The 21145-nt window shown below is 41.4% G+C and overlaps 1 protein-coding gene across 1 annotated transcript in view; it reads right to left on the reverse strand.

Annotated features, from left to right (window-relative positions):
* STK3 (serine/threonine kinase 3) overlaps positions 1–21145 on the reverse strand; it is a 325768-nt gene that overhangs the window by 69717 nt on the left and 234906 nt on the right. Inside the window, exon 10 of the mRNA XM_029063333.2 lies at positions 15648–15823. Within this exon, the coding sequence (XP_028919166.1) occupies positions 15648–15823 (176 nt within the window). The remainder of the gene's footprint in view (positions 1–15647; positions 15824–21145) is intronic.

Genomic DNA, 21145 nt, shown 5'->3' on the forward strand with positions numbered 1-21145 from the left:
TCTAAGCGCTGGGGTAAACACAAGGGAATCAGATTGTCCCACGTGGGGCTCACAGTCTTAATCCCCATTTTACAGATGAGGTAACTGAGGCACCGAGAAGTTAAGTGACTTGCCCAAAGTCACACAGCTGACGAATGGCCGAGCCGGGATTTGAACCCATGACCTCTGACTCCAAAGCCTGTGCTCTTTCCACTGAGCCACGCTGTTTCTCTAATATTACAATAGAGAATAATACAATTCTCCAATATTGTTATATTGGACTCTCCCAAGCACTTAGTAAAGTGCTCTGCACACAGTAAGTGCTCAATAAATACGACTGACTATTATGAAAAAGAAAAAGCAGACGGTCACTGAGGTTTTCTAACACATGAGCACTTGAGTACGGTACGTGAATATGTATCGGGTCTACTGAACCAGAGCTTCTTAAAGCCTTCTATACAGGGTCTATTTAAGAAGACGACCGCTCCACCAGGCACCCCAACTTCCTAGCTGTGCCAGAGCTACTTAAAGCCTTGCAGATCGGGTCTACTTAAAAAAAAAAAAATGACCGACCAGGTGCCCCATTTTCCAAGAAATGCCATCTCAGAGAGGGCATCCCCCAGTCAATATCGACAACTAGTTCATGTATCTTTGGATTTCATGCATGGCGGTGGCTGAACATGTCTATGGATTTATGTAGATGTAGCTGTAAACTTATGAGGAAGTGTCCAGAGTATTATGGGAGGACATAAAGGGAAGGTTTTTCTTCTGCTTTCTTTCCTATTGACATTCTGCCTCTACATTCCCTATTTCCCCCTTTCCGTTCTTGCCTTTCTCAGAAGTGTTGAACTCTCTCTTTTGATTCTGTTTGTTTTGCTCTGGCTGGATATGTCCAGGTAACTTTCTTCTTCCCCCATCTCTGTCATCCATAGGTGATCAACTAAAATGTGACCCCCGCGATACTAGTGATATGTACAACAATGAATTACAAATCTTTTCTACTACAACAAACACTTGTAAAGCCTGTGCCAAACAAAAACTCCTCACCATTGGCTTTAAAGCAGTCAATCACCTTGGCCCCTCCTAACTGCCCTCGCTAATCTCCTATTATAATCCAGCCCACACACTTCATTCTTCTAATGTTAACCTTCTCGCTGTATCTCAATTTCATGTATCTCGCCGCCGCCGACCTCTTGCCCACATCCTGCCTCTGGCCTGGAATGCCCGCCCTCCTCCTATCAGACAGATAATTGCTCTTCCCCACTTTAAAACCTTATTGAAGGCACGTGTCTCCCAAGAAGCCTTTCCTAAGTGCTCCTCTCCTCTTCTCCCACTCCCTTACGTGTCACCCTGACTTGCTCCCTTCATTCATCCTCCCTCCCAGCCCCACAGCACATATGTATATACCCATAATTTATTTATTCATTTATTTATGCATATTAATGTCTGTCTCCCCCTCTGACTGTGAACTCACTGCGGGCAGGGAATGTGTCTATTGTTGAACTGTGCTTTCCAAAGCACTTAGTACAGGGCTTTGTACAAAGTAAACACTCAATAAATAGGAGTGAATGAATGAATGCGTCACTAGTGTCATCTTTCAATCTAAATCACAGATATATAATTAATACCATTACAATGGCAAACTGCTTACTATGTTTATATTTGATGACGTAGTGGATAGAGCACAGGCCTTGGAGTCAGAAGGTCATGGCTCTTAATCCCGGCCCCGCCATTTGTCTGCAGTGTGACCTTGGGTAGGTCACTTGACTTCTCTGTGCCTCAGTTACCTAATCTGTAAAATGGGGATTGAGACTGTGAGCCCTGTGTGGGACAGAGACTGTGTCCAACCCTATTTACTTGTATAATAATAATAATAATGTTGGTATTTGTTAAGCGCTTACTATGTGACAAGCACTGTTCTAAGCACTGGAGTAGATCTAGGGTAATCAGGTTGTCCCATGTGAGGCTCACAGTCTTAATCCCCATTTTACAGATGAGGTCACTGAGGCACCGAGAAGTTAAGTGACTTGCCCAAAGTCACACAGCTGACAGGTGGTGGAGCCAGGATTAGAACCCATGACCTCTGACTCCTAAACCCGTGCTCTTTCCACTGAGCCATGCTGTATCCATTCCAGTGCTTAGTATAGTGCCTGGCACATAGTAAACACTTAACAAATACCATTATTATTATTATTTATTATTCCTGGAGAAAATAGACTCCAGTGTTACACTGAAGAAAGAAATAAAACATTTGACTCGCAAATAAACAACAAAATTCAACTGCAATTATTTGGTTTCTGAAACAAACAAAATAAGAATAGAGAGAACTAGTTCCTGAGCCTCCCATCCTTATTTAATCGCCTTGTTCCTTTCTCTCGTCGAGTTTTGCACGACCTGTTAAACTGATCACCAGAGCGGCCTTGGGCCTCAACTTGGAAGCTGGTGAATCACTGGTTAGTTTACCCACCCTTCTAAATTTTCCAGTTTCCAATTTACTGAAAAAAAAAGGTTCTAATACTGATGGACCATTTCCCAACAAGAAATCAGTTTTGGTTTGCAGTTAAAGAAATGCTACTATCTTTTGAAACAGATCCAACCTCCCAACCTGAAGGATTCAATCCAGGCATCCCAAATAAATCCGCCGAATATCGGGGGGGGGGGGGGGGGGGGGGGGAGGGAGTAAAAGATATTAAGGGGAAAAGCTGCCAGTTGAGCACTGAGCCAGGGGAAGAAAGTGCCAGCCCTACTTCAGATAGACCAATTACTCTAAAACCCAGAGACTGAATAAAATCCTTATAACTGTGTGGGGTACAGGATGTCTGGAGGAAGCGAGCCAGTAACAAAAGTCTCTGACAATGAACCATTGGGTGTTCTCAAAAAGCATACGAAAAATGTTTTGGATCACTTAAGAGAATCTCATATACGACAGAGTAATGAATTAATTACCAACATTTAGATTGATCTGTGCTTACAGTTGAAATATCTGAGCTTTAAACCATGAAACTTTCTCATTAATGACCCTGAATGAAAAGTCATGATTTATTTTTAGGACCTTATGCTATAACTACTCTTCTGGATAATTTTTTTTTCAGCTTTGAGTTTTATTTAAGCATCTTGAACTTAGTGACAAGTAATTGTTTCACTCATTTGCCCTGGAAGTTAATAATAATAATGTTGGTATTTGTTAAGTGCTTACTATGTGCAGAGCACTGTTCTAAGCGCTGGGGTAGATACAGGGTAATCAGGTTGTCCCACGTGAGGCTCACAGTTTATCTCCATTTTACAGATGAGGTAACTGAGGCACAGAGAAGTGAAGTGACTTGCCCACAGTCACACAGCTGACAAGTGGCAGAGCCAGGAGTCGAACCCATGACCTCTGACTCCGAAGCCCAGGCCCTTTCCACTGAGCCATGCTGCTTCCATGATTCATTTGCTGTGCATACACCTATCAACATTATTTTGTTGGGATAATAGCTCATGTCCCATTATCAACACGGGATGACATTTATCTCGTTCAAAATTTCAGAGAATCTCATGGCCTCCAACAACACACTTGAAATGAGGAATGTTCACAGAATGCTCACCCAAGATGAGCTGGACCAAACGCATAGTGGAAAAGAGTTGCAGCAGCTGCTGAGATATGCAAGTTTTTTGGGTGAATAACCAGCAACTAAAATCTAGTGCAAAGACCAAGGAGCTAATTAGCTATTATAAACAAAATTAATCTTTTCCACATGTTTAAGTGCATTTGGAAAAAAAAACCCTCATATTTTCAATGGTCTCAAACCTTGCCGTAGACAAGATGGAAAAATCTGATCACCAAAAAACCGTCGTGGACATAGATAAGCACGTGACACAAACATGCACATGCCACACCATCTGTCTGCTCCATTTGCCAGCTCAGATCTCGTGAGTTGGCAGAGGCTTGAAATAGTCAAACAATCTGCACGCAAGTATTTCAAAGTGGAGGATTTTCATTAATTTTAATTTCCTGCTGGCTTGCAAGGAAAAAATGAGCAATGAAATCTCCGTGGGATGTGCTCACTCCAGTTCCTGTCGCCTAAGCACCTGCATCTTAAGAAACTCCATCTGGGACAGTATCAGTTGTGTGGCCGAGGGGTTGAGGTGTGTAAGTGTCTGTGGCAGAAAGGTGTGTGAAATAACTATATAGCTAGTTCTTCCACTCCTGAAGTGTCCCTCCTAAAGAGCATATGGAGACATTTAACAATCATTCAATTAATGCAAAGCAAAGCTATGACACTATGTTTTAATGCTTCACTACATTAAAAAGACATTCTCCAGTCTTCAGATCGATGAATGCAAGCGGACAAAACATTTCTCAACTAAGAAGCATGTAGAAGAGAATCTTCGGCCAGCTTCCCTGGTAAAGGTAATCACTAAGATTTGCCTTGCTGGAGAGCAAAATTGAATTGAGAAGTCTTTTTTTTTTTTTTAAATCAATGAAGTTTTTCAACAGACATAAATGTAGCAGAATTCACAAAGATAGTTTCTAGATATTCAGTACATTAATAATAATTACAATTATTATTGCTACTATGGTATTTAAGCACCTACTGTGTAGCCAAGCCCTGCACTAAGTACTGGGGTAGATACAAGAATACCAGGTCGGACGCAGTCCCTGCCCCACACGGGCTTACAGTCTAAGAGTAGGGAGGACACGTTATGAATCTCCATTTTATAGATGAGGAAACAAAAGCAAAGACCAGTTAAGTGCCCAAGGTAACACAGCAGGCAAGAGGCAGAACCAGAATTAGAACCCAGGACCTCTGACTCCCATGTCAATGCCTGTTCCACTAGACCACACTGCTCCTTTGCATCATGAAGAAAAAGACCCTCCCATTCTGAACAATCAATTGTATTTTATGAGCATTTAACTGTGAGCAGAGCACTGTAAGCTCATTGTGGGCAGGGAATATGTCTGTTTATTGTTATACTGTACTCTCCCAAGAGCATAGTACAGAGCTCTAAACACAGTAAGCGCTCAGTAAATAGGACTGAGTGACTGACTGGAGTCCTACTATCACAGGAGTAGAATGAGTTTTTCTACATCTCTTGCAGATATTTTGTGCTGCTTCACATTTTTCATTTAAGACATCCCAGTTTACCTTGAGATATTCACCTTAAGATGTTCATCATCTCAGACTCAGGCCCAATCGCATATACGGCAAGTTGACTCCCTGGGAGAGGGATTCATTCATTCAATCATATTTACTGAGTGCTTACTGTGTGCAGAGCACTGTACTAAAGGCTTGGAAGAGCGCATTATAACAATAAGCAGACACATCCCCCACCCACAACGAGCTTACAGCCTAGAGGGACGAGCTTACAGACTAAAGGGATGAGGTCCAGAGTTGGAAAACAAGATATCTCTTTGCCTTCTTCTGGGGCACGCATTGCTATGCTTTAACCACTTCCTCAGTTGCTGTTAAGTGAGAGCCGCATCTAGACTGTAAGCTCGTTGTGGGCAGGGGATGTGTCTTTTATACCGTACTCTCCCAAATGCTTAGTACAGTGCTAGTGCTCTGCACACAGTAAGCACTCAATAAACAGGATTGACTGACTGAACACATTATTCTGGTCTTCTTCACGAATAACTGAGCAACTGGTAATCAATACGTATCAATGTGAATTTTCCAGAGATACTAGCACTGGATGTAGTAATAGGCTGGGCTTGTTAAATAAATCAGTTTGTTGTAGCTATTAATGACAGGTATGAATGTTGCTTGTTTACGAACAGCAGACCTGGGGCTGCTCCCTGGTTTGATTTCCCACGCAAAGAACTTGACAAAGAGGTCCTGAGGAAAAGACACAGTAAAACCTAGAAACGATAACACCAGACATAGAGGCATAACAAAACATGATTTTTAACCCATCCAATATATAATCATGAGCCACCTTGACAAAACTTGTAGGCCCCCAGAGTAAAAAGGCAAGTGCCTTTCTCCAAATCTGCACTATCAACTCTTCTCCAGAATGTATCATTTCTTTTCCAAAATGTTTTTCAGCCAAAAAGCAATGCCAGAAATAGCCGAAAAATGCTAATCTGTGAGCTGTCGTCTTACTGAAGTCTAGGGTACCACTTATATCATTACCGAGCAATGAACAAAATGTAAAATCTTATTTCTAATCATATCCCAATGCCCGCCTCCTCAAGAATATTAGCCTAATTAACACCATTCATTTTAAACTTACCAGCCTGATCTCCATGCCTCAACATATTCTTCAAAGAAATAAGATTTCAGTGTACATGTGCATATGGAAATGCATTTTTGTCTTCCTTACCTATCTTTGTGAACTCAGGCGCCATGATTAATTTTTTTTAAATCTGACACTACTGTGAACTAATATGGGATTTTATAACCTGTAGGTGTTTCACAGTGAATTGCTGCTGACAGCACTAATTACTTCATCACTTCTTGGTCTAAGAGCATGTTAGTTCATGTCCTTAAAAATGATTACACAGTTTTAGTAGAACTCAACAAAAACTGTTATTAGTTATAAAAAAGGTAGACATGTAACATTTCTATTGTCATAACTTCAAAAAATTTGTCACTTTAGAGTTATTATAGTTGGAAATCACTGCATTCTACCATGGGTTACAGATGGTTTTCCAACTTTTTTTCCCTATTCCAAAATCTTTAAGTTGTTCAAAATGTATTTATTTGAAAATGATTCTGTAGTTACTGGAAAACATGATCTACACATTTTCTGTTTAATACTAAACAATCTGGATATCATAGCTGTTTGGAAATAATTCGATCAAAGGCTGAAACATTATATTTGTGTTGAAATAAACAGATTTGTCTTTCACATTGTGTTTCAGATCTTGCACATAGCAAGCAAAATATTTTAAGTAGAGTTCAAAACCACTGATTTCATCAGTGAAAATAACATTTATAGGATGGCTTAATCAAACCCCCAAATTTGGTGATTATTAGTCTCATTTATCGTTTTATGATATTCATATTCAATCGTTTGCTTGAAGATATAAAAATATTGATTTTTATTGTACTTTTCCACGATACTTTTAATACGGAGCATTTCATAGAAAAGCAAAAGGCAAATGCTAAAGATTTAACAGAAAAAATATACAGATCACATTAGGTACAATGTCTCATGATGAGGAATGCCTCCTACTCTCTACATCTGCTTCACAGGTGCCAAAGACATTTCTGGCTACATTCTGTTCTAAGAAGAATTACACTGATTGCTAGGGAAGATAAAAAAGTGTTCCTCCCCTCCCCACCATTTTTGAATATAGGATATATTTTGCTTCTCCGAGATTAAACAAATGTCTGCTTTTCTTTTTTGAATGACTTCCCAGGCATAAAAGATAAGCATGAAAACAATCAGCTTTCTGATAACATTGGGGTGCGGTGGGGTTGCGGGCAGAGGTTGTTTTTGATAAACTCGGCATTATGAAAACCTCACACTTCAATCTGCACACTTTCCCCAATGTCTCATCTACTTTTTACAAAATCATAATGCATTATGCGTGTGTTGTTGGAAGAATCTTCTCTAACATCCTCAACAGCTTTTCTTCCAAAAGTCAGAGGGAAAGCACACACTAGAGGAGAATTGACTACTGATTCATCAGTCAATGGTATTTACTGAGTCACCTGTGTGCGGAGGTCGACTAAGTTGGTAGAGTACAACACAGCAGAGTAGACATGGCAGACATGTTCCTTGTCCACAAGGACCCTAGCATCTACAGGGAAGAACTTATAGCCTAACCACTCTGAAGATAACCTGCTCAGATGCCTTGGTATCTTGGGTCTCTCTTTTGTATTGTAGAATTACTGACTTCTACTCTCATCTGCAACTAAGTCCTAATAAGAGTAATTGTTATTTTTATGGTATTTGTTAAGTGCTTACTATGTGCCAGGCACTGTACTAAGCACAGGGGTGGATACAAGCAAATCGAGTAGGACATGGTCCCGTCCCACATGGGGCTCACAGTCTCAATCCCCATTTTACAGATTCGGTAGTTTAGGCCCAGAGAAGTGAAGTGACTTGTCCAACGTCACACAGCAGAAAAGAGGAAGAGTAAAGATTAGAACCCATGACCTTCTGACTCCAAGGTCCGTGCCCTATCTACTACACCATGTTGCTTCTACCTTGAATAAGGTATTACAATTGGTAGTTTTGTGATGTTCTTCTCATTCTGTCTCAATACTGGAAGGTATTCAAATAAAAATGTAGGTTAAACTACAAAATGACTTCCATCTTATAACAGGGATTCAAGCCCACACACTTCGCTCCTCTAAAGCAAACCTCACTGTGACTCCATCTCATCTATCTCACCACCAGCCCTTCGCCCACATCCTGCCTCTGGCCTGGAACGTCCTCCCTCCTCATATCCGACGGACAATTACTCCTCCTTCAAAGCCTTATGGAAGGCACAACTCCTCCAAGAGGCCTTTCCTAAGTCCTCCCATTCCTCTTCTCCTACTCCCTTCTGCGTCGCCCTGACTTGCTCCCATTGTTCTTTCCCCGCGGCCCAGGCCCACACTTACGTACACATCTGTAATTTATTTATTTCAATGTCTGTCTCCCCCTCTAGACTGTAAGCTCGCTCTGGGCAGAAACGTGAATGTGCCTGTTTACTGTTGTACTGTACTCTCCCAAGCGCTTACTACTGAACGTAGTAAGCACTCAATAAATACGATTGTATGAATTAATGAAAGGAGAAGCGATATAGGATTCCTCCAAGCTTTGAATGGAGCCAATATCGGGAGGGAAGACGGCTGGCTGATGATCCCCTTATTGTATGGGGATACTTAAGTGAAAGCCAAAGGGTGTAATCGTGGCCTTACAGGTGGAAGAATGGAGTTTGCTTGGTGGATGTCACCAAAATATGGGGGTCTTAGGACTCTGTGGGCACTATTGGACACTACCTACAATCGATCATCATCTTTCGCCTTCCCTTCAACTGAGATGCAAACAAATGCCATTTTCTTGATCTCTTGTCAAACTGATCATGATTCTCACAAGTTCTAGAACAATCTGGCAATCAGCCAGCCTAGCTAATCTCTCTTTTTTCCAACGCCTCAAATCAAGCTTCAAAAATATTGCTCCCTGCACAGGAAATAGTTTTTTGATGACAAAAAACCAAAAAGCAACCAAAACAAATTCAGGTAAGCACATTGGAAAAAACAAACAAAAACCTCATTTTATTTTCTTCTTTCCACACTGTGTGTCAGAGGATTCACTCAATTGCCCTCTATGGTATTTTGCGATATTGTAGCCTCATGTGCACTCAAATGTTGCCGAAAACTTTCTCTGTTTAGGATTTAGGATCTGGAAAGCCCCCAAATCCTCTGAAAATTACTGAGAGCTGGAATCATCAAAAAGTCACCATATAAGACAACCCTAAGCCCAGAAACCTGAAAGGAGGTGGGTTAAGGGTTTGGGGGGCGGAGGAGCTATGGAGATAATGAGTGAAGAATATTCTCAGGGGAGAGACTTCCAACTTGGGAAAAGAGCAAGGGGTCAGAGGCAAATGAGTGAAGAATGGGTTGCAGTTAAAAGAGACCTTAGAAAGAGTGAAGAATATGAAGTCGGGAGCAGAGGGTTAACAGAACCAAAAGGAAAGATGGAAACAACTGGTGTAGAACATTGAGGACAAGGTAAGGAGCTTCTAGCTATCAGGAAAGGCCTCCTTGAGGAGGAGTAATTGTAGGAAGACTTGGAAGATGCGGAGAATCGAAGTCTGCCATATCTTAAAGAGAGGGAAATCCAACCAGAAGGGATGATGTGAGCAAGAGATCAGTGACAGGACAGACAAGAACAAAGCACAGTGAATAGGTTGGCTTGAGATGGATAAAATATGCAAACTGGAGTCTAGTAGGAGAAAAGTGACGCCAGGAAGTGGGAGACAAGAGCTTGACTATCTAAGAACTGGTGGATAGGAGTTTGATGCAGAATGGGTAACCGTTGGAGGTTTTTCAGGAGCATGGAGATGTGCATAGAATAATGTTTTAGAAAAATGATCTGGGCAGCAAGGTGAAGCATGAAGTAAAGAAGGGTGAGGAAGCAGAGAGGTCTGCAATGGATAAGAAGCCCCCAATGACAAAATCAATTTTATTTATTCAGTGCTTACTGTGTGCAGAGCACTGTAGTAAGCACTTTGTTGAGTACATAATTTAACAAAAAGATCCTTTGAAGAAAGATTAAAGTAATTGCCTTCATGTACAATTAAAAAAGTAGCGTGGCCTAGTTGATAGAACACAGGCCTGGAAGTCAGAGGGCCTGGGTTCTAAATCCAGCTATGCCACTTGTCTTCTGTGTGACCTTGGGCAAGTCACTTTGTTTCTCTGTGACCCAGCACTTAGGATGGTGCTTGGCACATAGTAAGCACTTAAATACCATCATCATCATCTCAGTTACCTCAACCTGCAAAATAATGTTGGTACTTGTTAAGCGCTTACTATGTGCCGAGCACTGTTCTAAGCGCTGGGGTAGACACAGGGGAATCAGGTTGTCCCACGTGGGGCTCACAGTCTTAATCCCCATTTTACAGATGAGGGAACTGAGGCACCGAGAAGTCAAGTGACTTGCCCAAAGTCACACAGCTGACAAGTGGCCTAGCCGGGATTCGAACCCATGACCTCTGACTCCAAAGCCCGTGCTCTTTCCACTGAGCCACGCTGCTTCTTTAATGAGGATTAAGACTATGAGCCCCAAATGGGACATGGACTATGTCCAACCTGATTAGCTTGTATCTACCCCAGCACTTAGCACAGTGCCTGGCACATAGTAAGCCCTTACCAAATATCATTTTAAAAAAGTGCTCCAACCAGAGTGATGGTCATTTAGAAGGAGACAATTAAGTGATGATTAGTCTGTCCTTGGTTCAACAAAAAGCAGCTGCAATATGAACAGATTTCAGATCTTGCTGTTGGGAAATAATACAGTCAACCAGGGACCTCTGAATCTTTGATCTGTTTACTAAATTGAATATTTTGTTGATGATGATATGCTTGGTTTAGCATAGTCAAGTGCTTAGTACACTGCTCTGCACACAGTAAACACTCAATAAATAAAATTTATATACGACTGATTGAAATAGTCCATTAGCAGGAGTAGTCAATTCATTTAATCAATCAATTGTACTTATTGAGCACATACTGTGTGCAGCGCACTGTATTAAACACTTGGGAGAGTACAACATAACAGAGATGGTAGACACGCTCCCTGCCTACAGTAAGCTTACAGTTTAGAGGGGGAGACAGACACCGATATAAATAATTGAATTACACACATATACATATGTGCAGTGGGGCTGAGGTAGGGGTAAATAAAGGGTGCAAATCCCAGTACAAGAGTAACGCAGAAGGGAGTGGGAGAAGAAGAAATGAAGGCTTAGTCACGGAAGGCCTCTTGGAGAAGATGTGCTTTTAATAAGGCTTTGAAAGGTGTGTGGGGAGAGGGATCATTTGTCAGATGTGATGGTGGAGGGAGTCCTAGGCTAGAGGGAAGACACGCATGAGGGGTAGGTGGCAAGATAGATGAGACTGAGATGCAGTGAGCAGATTGTATTAGGAAATCAGGGAGGTAAAGTAGGAGGCGGGCAAGATGATTGAGGGCTTTAAAGTCAATGGTAAGGGGTTTCAGTTTCATGCAGAGATGGATGGGATCTTGAGGAGTGGGGAAACATGGACTGAACTTTTTTTAGAAAAATGATACAGGCAGCAGAGGCCAGTATAGACTGGAGTGGGGAGAGAGAGGAGACAAGGAGGTCAGCAAGATGGCTGAGGCAGTAATCCAGGCAGGACAGGATAAATGCTTGGGTTAATGTCGTAGCAGTTTGATGATAAAGGAAAGGGTGAATTTTAGCAATGTTGTGAAGGTTGAACCGACAGGATTTGGTGACAAATTGAATATGTGGGTTGAATGAGAGAGATGAGTCGAGGATAACACCGAGGTTACGGGCTTGTGAGACAAGGAGGACTGTGGTGCTGTCTACAATGATGGGAAAGTCAGGGTTTGGGTGGGAACAATTGCTATTAGTTTTCCAATACTGTGTTATCCAATAATACTTCTTTAATTTTCAACATCACTATTTATTATTATAATCCTTTTCATACTTGTTAAGCACTTAGTGTCAACCACTGTTATAAGCGCTGGGGCAGATACAAGTTGATTAAGTCGGAAGCAGCCCTTGACCTATGCGGGGCTCACAGTTTAAGTAGGAAGGAGATCAGGCATCGAATCCTCATTTTACAGATGAGGAAATTGAGGCACAGAGACTTCAAGTGACTTGCCTAAGGTCACCCAGCAGGCAAGTGTCAGAGCCAGGTCCTCTGACTCCCAAGCCCATATTCTTTCCCTTAGGTCTCACCTGACAATCAGTTTGCTTCAACGAGCCTTTCTAGATCTTAATGGAATTTATTTCACCCCTCATTAATGTCCCTCACAGTGGGCGCATAACCCACTGATAACTGCAGCAAGGTACATTTGTTTTGGAAAAATGACAGGGGGTCATTAGATACTTAATGCCTCTAATAGGTATGGAAGACTTGAAATATATATGCTAAGCCTACAGCTGTAAAATGTTGCTTAGCAGAGGTAAGATCTCTCTCGATTTTAACCAGCTGCTCTTTCCAAGAGCTTTCCTTCTCCAGAAAGTCTGCTTTTGGTAAATCCCATGACATCACTTCTATCTGGATAGCTCACGTGCAACAATCGCCATTCTCCTGTGCTTCTCGTTGTCACCTTAGTGATGTTCTACTATACAAATCTTACATCTTATCGTTACGGAAGGTTGTTGTTTTTGGTTTTGCACCATGAATTAATCTCACAAACTACGCTCTCCTGGTGAACCTCATTTGGGTGAGGTAGCAAGGTGGCTGATGCAGTAATCCAGGCGGGACAGGATAAGTGCTTGGATTAATGTCATAGCAGTTTGGACACGGACAGTATCCAAAGGGTGAGGCAAGTAGTTTATAGGCACACTCTTCTAATCCTATCTCCATTTGGGTGAGCAGTGCAACTCTCAAGAAGCTATTCAAACCCCAAAGCTGCTAGGGAAGCAGCATGGCCTAGTAGATAGAGCACAGGCCTGGGAATCAGAAGGACGTGGGTTTTAATCCCAACTCCACTACTTATCTGTTGTGTGACCTTGGGCAAATCACTTCACTTCTCTGTGCCTCAGTTCCCTCATATCTGTAAAATGGGGATTAAGCCTGTGAGCCCCATGTGGGACAGGGACTGTGTCCAACCTCTTTAGCTTCTATCTACCCCAGCACTTAGAACAGTGCTTGACACATAGGAAGTGCTTAACAAAGACCCTTATTATTATCACTAATGCAATACTTCACTCTTACCAACAGCAAACAGGAAAACACCTCGCCGAACTTTAAAGGCAACTGCTTTGAATTCTAACCTTAGATATTGACCACAGCATTGGCATATTATTACTGACCTTCCTTATGCACTTGGCAAATGCCACGGCTGGGTTTGATATGGCGTCGTATCAAAATAACTGGGCCCTCACCCTTATGAGAGATTATGCAGTCATCTTCCAAATCAGAATATTCATCTGCACTATGGGAAGACTTATAAATCTCTTTTGATGGGCAGCAGCAATGGTGCTCCTGCAGTGCTGACATTAAATTATAAAACTGAATAATTTCATCTGGTCTTCTTTAACAGTAATTTTAGTGCCTTTGATGCTTCTTCTTAGAGCCCCGAACCAAGTGTCATTAAGAATTATTCCAACAGAGGCAAGTCAGAGTTGTTTCATGCCAAAGGTTCTTCATTATTTATCGTTTTCATGAATGATTTAAAGTCTATGTGTCAGCAATCTAAATTATTAATGTTGATTTTTCTATAAAAGAAGTAAATGTATTATGCAATTCCTCTAGCCACTTGTGTTAAAGATCTCTTTCAGACCTTCAACAATGGAACCAGTTTTTTTCTGTTTTCCCACCCCTGTTTGCTACTTCTTGAGAAAAGAACAACAATAGGTATAATTTAGCATGATGAGGCTACACTGGGCAATTACGATCTTGCATTAATGTTGTCCATATGTACTTGCTAGCGGTGTACAGGAAATTGATCTAAGTGTAGGCAATTTAAGAGCTTTTAAATAAACAGAATAATAGTTATTTCCCAATGAATGATGCATTTGATTAGTCACTTATTTGATTATGAAAAACAGTTTACATTCTCAGGATCCACAAAATATACATTAATTACTCTTCTTTAAAGATCTTTATGAGGTCTGTGAAGAAATACATTATTTATGATGAAGAGTTTGATTTTGTTTAGCAGTGATTAAAGAATATGACACACTCCCCCCGTGTCTCTTAAGATTACGGGAAAAGATAGAGAGTACGCTTGAGTACCTTACACAAGGAAAAGGAGAGAAGCTTCAATGCATTTACTTTACTGATTTAGTATGTTGCCTTAATTTAGAAGAGGAATTTTATGGATTAGGTACTTCGGTTACTTTGCTTCACATCCTGCTCGCTATAAAAGGTATATTAAACAATGATGGGTTTAGGAAGGCAAATAAAATAGAAAGAAAATTCACTCTTCACCTATCACAAGACCAAGACTAGAGGACCCAGCGTTCTATTTCAATATGTACTCTACTAGGAAAATGCCATTCAAAGCACTCTAACTGAACTGGCCCCTAGCGTAGGCGATCACCATTACCTTAACTAGACACTCTAGATCGCAGGGCAGGAGATCTGCTTGTCTGTCTATCTCTCTATCCATCTTTCAGATATCCCAGATATTGCAGGCAATGGACAGGGGTAGGGAGAGAAGGGCAGGGTCCTGCAGCTACAGGTAGTTCAACTCCCTGAATCTAGCTTTGGTTTGGGGGTCCAACACCGCTTTGGGGTCGGCCTAGCAGGGAGGCAATTTAAGAACAGCAATAGTTCCACTTTTCAAACTTTAACCTCCCCGGCCTGGAGCTGGAAACTGTCAGCTTTTCTGCTCCAATCAGCCTAGTGCAGCCCTAGGCATGATAAATATTTCACTAGGGTGAAGAATTTTATGCTTCACAGTGTAAAGGTGCAATCATTTGCACATCTGGGATACTCCAAGTCAATAATCTTCTTCAATTCTGACCTTCAGAGAAGAAACTGTATTCAGATCAGGGTGAATACTAAATTTACCAGTACTTAACTTGGCAAATAATGAAGAAAATGGAAAAGTATCAGTTTCCAGCTAATTCCATTTTTAAAGCTCTGCCCCAGGCAGGAAAATTTTTTGTTACCCTATTTATTTTGTTAATGAATTGTACATTGCCTTGATTCTATTTAGTTGCCATTGTTTTTACGAGATGTTCTTCCCCTTGACTCTATTTATTGCCATTGTTCTTGTCTGTCCGTCTCCCCCGATTAGACTGTAAGCCCGTCAAACGGCAGGGACTGTCTCTATCTGTTGCCGACTTGTTCATCCCAAGCGCTTAGTACAGTGCTCTGCACATAGTAAGCGCTCAATAAATACTATTGAATGAATGAATGAATATATTTAAAACAAGACTCAGCAGAATATTTTAATGATAACAAAGTGTAAAGAGTCAATTTTGCATGTGTCTATCTTTCTTTAGAGACTGATATGAGAAAATATATTACAAGAGTATATACTGCTTGTAAAAGGTGAAAAGGCATCAGTGAAAATGTACTTACAAAGTCAAAATCTCCATCTTGAGGAACTTTCCAGTTATCAGGAAAAACATTCTTGGATATGGGGAATGGCTCATGCATATTCTGGTTGCAGTTTTCATGGCTTTTGTTCTTGAAATCCTGTTTATCAAAGTAGTCCATGAAAGATGGCCGTTGCACTTGGGGTGAAGTTGCATTTCCTTAATGAAAAAGAATATAATAAAATATAAAGTAATGTACTTTATAAACTGACAAATAAATTTGAGTTTGATCATCTTCCCAGTTCACCATACCTAACAAAAGATAACAAAAATATGCTATGGTCAAATAAACTAAAAGACAAAAGGACATTTGGAAAATGAAAGATTTTTTAATCTGGGAAATACTACAGAGCACAAGCAACATGAATTTTGGGGTCTTTTTCTGCAGAGAAACCATTCTGCCTGCTTCTGAAACAGGAGGAAGACAAAATTTAAAATTATTTTTTAAAATGTATAGTTGTGATATTATTCTCCAGTGCCAAATGCCCTGGCCTGGCCTAGAATCTGTACTTTTAAATCTTTCAAAAGTAACTTGGCCTTCCATGGAGTCTTCTTCCTGGGTTATTCACTTGGCCGTTTGCTATTCCTCCACCAAAACCTCCTTCCAAGCTTCTATTCCACCACACCTTCCCATTCTTGCTAAAATTCCTGAATCTCTGGATTCTTTCTGTTGAACCTTTTGCCCTGGTTCCAGCCTAATTCCTAAATGAACTGGCTGAGTTTATAGAGATGCCATCAAGATAACCCCAGATACTTTTATCTGCCTTACTAGAGAAAAAATTTAAATCAGAAAATTTGTAATTATGTGAATGGTCTTCAAGTCTTGAAATCACTGGTTTAACTCCTGGTCTGAGAGAATCCTGAGCTGTTGAATAGTACAATTCACCACTTACAGTATATAGTATAAAGCTAAACAGAATTTTAATCTCTAAAAAACTTAGCCAGACTGTCGAAGCATTCCATCAGGCTCTTCTCATTCTAAATACATTGTTTCAAAAATGTATTTGAACTACTGATTTCCCTATTCTACCTTCAATTCCATCTTGCTCTCCTACCTTCAATACCAAATGGTCATTTTATACATTTTGGAGGTGTGAAAAAAAATTAAAAACCTCCATCTTTTCACAGTCCTTTGGGCAGCACTTTCCTTTTTCTTCATTTTTTGCCCAAAATCAATGAAGAATCCTGTATGCTGAATTTAAAAAAAAATAGTTCAGGTGCTTCTAGGAATAGCAATTAGTCTGGCAGGGTTGTTCTTTTGTTACCTGATATAAACCTGTTAATGCTGACTGCTGTTATTTACCTAATAAGTTGAAACTCTCTTTAGCTTTAGTAATTTTTTTATCTCCTTTCTTATATAAATGGAGAGCCTGTATGTGTCCCTCTTCTGAGAACAAACATCCATATGTAAACCACATCAACTGAGGAAGGAGCAGAAAAACCCCCTGGAAAAAGACTCTCACCCCAAGGCAAGTCAAGATACAGGACCTGACTCATGATTCAAATCAATCAAAGGTATATATTGAACATTACAGTGTGAAGAACACTGTACTTAGAGCTTGGGAATGTAAATGTACAATATAATTGGTAGACACAATCCCTGTCCACAAAGAAATTACAATCTACAAGCCCTTTTTAATATATGGATGATGTGAACATGTTTAAAGGCAGAGAAGAGGAAGCTATCAAATAGTAATAGGCTGAAGATGGAGATGAAGAGAGGAAGCTAATGTTTTTTGGAGGAAAGAGGGGATGGGTCGGAGATACAAGCTGAGAGAAAAGATTTTGAAAGCAGATGATTCAGAGAGATGGCTGGAAAGGATGGGACTAGAAGGAGGTGTGAGAGGAGTCGGTCAATCATATTTATTGAGCGTTTACTGTGTGCAGAGCCCTGTACCGAGCGCTGGGGAGATTACAATATAACAATATAACAGATATGTTCCCTGTCACAATGAGCTTACAATCAAGAGGGGGAGACGGACAATGTAAATAAATAAAATTACACATATGCACATAAGTGCTGTGGGGATGGGATGAATAAAGGGAGCAAGTCAAGGGAATGCAGAAGGGAGTCAGAGTAGAGGAAAGGAAAGCTTAGTCAGGGAGGACCTCTTGAAGGAGATGTGCCTTCAATAAAGATTTGAAGGTGGGAAGTGTAATTGGTGGATATGAAGTGGGAGGGTGGGAAGCAAGAGGCAGGATAATAATAATAATAATAATAATGTTGGTATTTGTTAAGTGCTATGTGCCGAGCACTGTTCTAAGCACTGGGGTAGATACAAGGTAATCAGGTTGTCCCTTGTGGGGCTCACAGACTTCATCCCCATTTTACAGATGAGGTAACTGAGGCACACAGAAGTGAAGTGACTTGATCAAGGTCACACAGCTGACAAGCGGCGGGAGCCGGCATTAGAACCCATGACCTCTGACTCCCAAGCCCATGCTCTTTCCACAAAGCCACGCTGCTTCTCTACACTGTTCTAAGCACATGGGCAAGAGGTCAGTGGTGAGATACACGAGATCGAGGTACAGTAATTGCAATTACTTGCCAATTAATGCCAATTAATTGTGGGCTAGGTTGTAGAAGGAGAGTAGCAGGGTGACATAGGAGGCTTCAACTATCATCTCTATGCAGATGACACCCAAATCTATATATCTCCTCCCCTGTTCTCTTTCCCTCCCTCCAGGCTCGCATCTCCTCTTGCCTTCAGATCATCTCTACTTGGATGTCCTCCCACCACCTAAAACTCAACATGTCCAAGTCTGAGCTCCTTATCTTCCCTCCTAAACCCTGTACTCTCCCAAACTCTCCTTCACGGTAGACGGCACAATCATCCTTCCCTGTCTCACAAGCCCATAACCTTGGTGTCATCCTTGACTCCACTCTCTCCTTCAACCCACATATCCAATCTGTCACCAAAGCCTGCCGGTCTCATCTTCACAACATCGCCAAGATCCGCCCTTTCCTCTCCATCCAAATACCTACCCTGTTAGTACAATCACTCATCCAATTCCGAGTGGATTACTGCATTATCCTCCTTTCTGACCTCCCAGGCTCCTGCTTTCAGTTCATACTTCACTCAGCTGCCCAGATTATCTTTCTACAGAAACGTTTCTGGGCATGTCACACCCCTCCTCAAAAATCTCCAGTGGTTGCCTCTCCTCACTAATGGCTTCAAGGCTCTCCATCACCTTGTCCCTTCTTATCTCACCTTCCCTTCTCTCCTACATCCTAGCCCACACACTCCGCTTCTCTGGTGCTAAACTTTTCAGTGTGCCTCGATCTCACCTGCCTCATCGCCGACCACTGGCCCACATCCTACCTCTGGCCTGGAAAGCCCTCCCTCCTCAAATCCACCCATCATTCTTCCCCCATTCAAAGCCCTACTAAAGGCACACCTCCTCCAAGAGGCCTTCCCAAACTCAGCCCCCCTTTTCCTCAGCTCCCCCTACCTTCCATGTCACCTTGACTCACTCCCTTTGCTCTTCCCCTCCTCCCTGCTCCACAGCACCTATGTATATAACTATAATTCCATTTATTTATATTGATGCCTGTTTACTTATTTTGATGTCTGTCTTCCCCCTTTTAGACTATAAGTCCGTCGTGGTCAGGGATTGTCTCTCTTCATTGCTGTATTGTACTTTCCAAGTGCTTAGTACAGTGCTCTGCACATAGTACGTGCTCATTAAATATGACAATGAATGAATGAGTGAATGAAGGGGTAGGAAGGTGAGGTGGACATTTTGGGGAACTCAGACCTAATGGTTGCAAACCTGTCAAGGTAGTTGGCAAGATCAACATGGGCAAGAGAGGAAATAGGTGTGGGCACTATGAACTGCAAGAGTGACATAAAGGTCCAGAATAACTGGTGGGCCAATGAGGATAAGAGCCAGTGATGGAGGAGAAGGGATGTTGCTAAGGGGAAGTAAAAGACAGAAGTGTCACAAGTGAGGGTGAATTGGAAGTGAGCCTGGTGTCTGGATTTTCATCAACAGTGACCTAAACAGCATGTGCGTAGGAACACACAAAGTCTACTGAGGAGATGATTAAGGACTGGGTAAAGGTTGATGGTGTGATTTAGAGGGAAGGGAGGTGGGTGGTAAGGTGAACAATCCTGTTGGAGAAGGTGTGGAGAAACATTGAGGGCATGAATTTTGTGTATCAAAGTAAAAGATGATTGTCCAGATGAATTCAATCTTCTAAAATACAGAGACTACATAGACAAGAGAGAAGAAATAGATGTAATCAATTTAGACTACAGTAAGCATTTGATTATGTCCCCTATGTTATCATCTTTGACAAATTAGGACAAGATATTCTTGATCATAATACTGTGGATGCTTAGTTGTTTCATGTGTTGTACCTAAATGGTTCAATGCCAACGTAGGTGGAAATACCACATGGTGCTCAAAGCGACCTAAAAAAATTAGAAAAATGGACCCCCTAAAAATATGAAATTCAACAGAGGAAAGCATGATCAAATGAATCAATTGTACTTATTGAGCATTTACTGTGTGGAGAGCACTGACTAAATGCTTGGGAGAGTACAATATAACAGAGTTGGTGGACATGTTTCCAGCCTAGAAAGAGCTTTCAGTCTGAAGGGGGAGACAGACAGTAATAAAAAAAAAAAGGAAATGTTCACAAGTTCTGTAGGGCTGAGAATGGAGCGAATAAAGGGTGCAAATCCAGTGCAAGGGTCATGCAGAAGAGAGTGGGAGAAGAGGAAATGAAGTTGGGAAAGGCCTCTTGGAGGAGATGTGTTTCAGTAAGGCTTTGAAGGTGGAAAGAGTGATCATCTGTTGGCATCTGTTGAATGTGAAGGGGGAGGCAGTTCCAGGCCAGAGGCAGGACATGGGCAACAGGTCAGTGGCAAATGAGCCGAGATCAAGACACTGTGAGTAGGTTGACATTTGAGGAGCAAAGTGTGCAAGCTTAATTGTAATAGGAAATCAGAGAGGTAAGGTAGAAGACAGTATGCTGATTGCTTTAAAACCCAAAGTAATGAGTTTCTGTCTGACAAGGACACGGATGGGAAACCACTGGAGGTTCTTGAGGAGTGGGGAAACATAGACCAAACGTTTTTGTTAAAAAATGATCCGGGGAGCAGAGTGAAGTATGCACTGAAATGGGGAGAGACAGGAGGCAGGGAGGTCAGCAAGGAGACTGATGCAGTAATCAAGGTGGGATAGGATAAGTGCTTAAGTAGCAGTTTGGAAAGAGAGGAAAGGGCAGAATCTATAGCTATGTCAACTGATAGGATTTGGTGACAGATTGAATATGAGGGTTGAACGAGAGAGATGAGTCAAGGAAAATGCCAAGGATACAGGCTTGTGAGATAGGGAAGATGGAAGGGCTGTCTACAGTGATGGGAAAGACATGGGGACAATAGAGTTTGGGTGGGAAGATGAAGAGTTGTGTTTAGGACATGTTAAGTTTGAGGTGTTGGTCCTACAAAGTAATTTGGTTACAGTTTCTGG

Source organism: Ornithorhynchus anatinus, chromosome 4 (genome assembly GCF_004115215.2).
Source record: "Ornithorhynchus anatinus isolate Pmale09 chromosome 4, mOrnAna1.pri.v4, whole genome shotgun sequence".
Taxonomy (NCBI): domain Eukaryota; kingdom Metazoa; phylum Chordata; class Mammalia; order Monotremata; family Ornithorhynchidae; genus Ornithorhynchus; species Ornithorhynchus anatinus.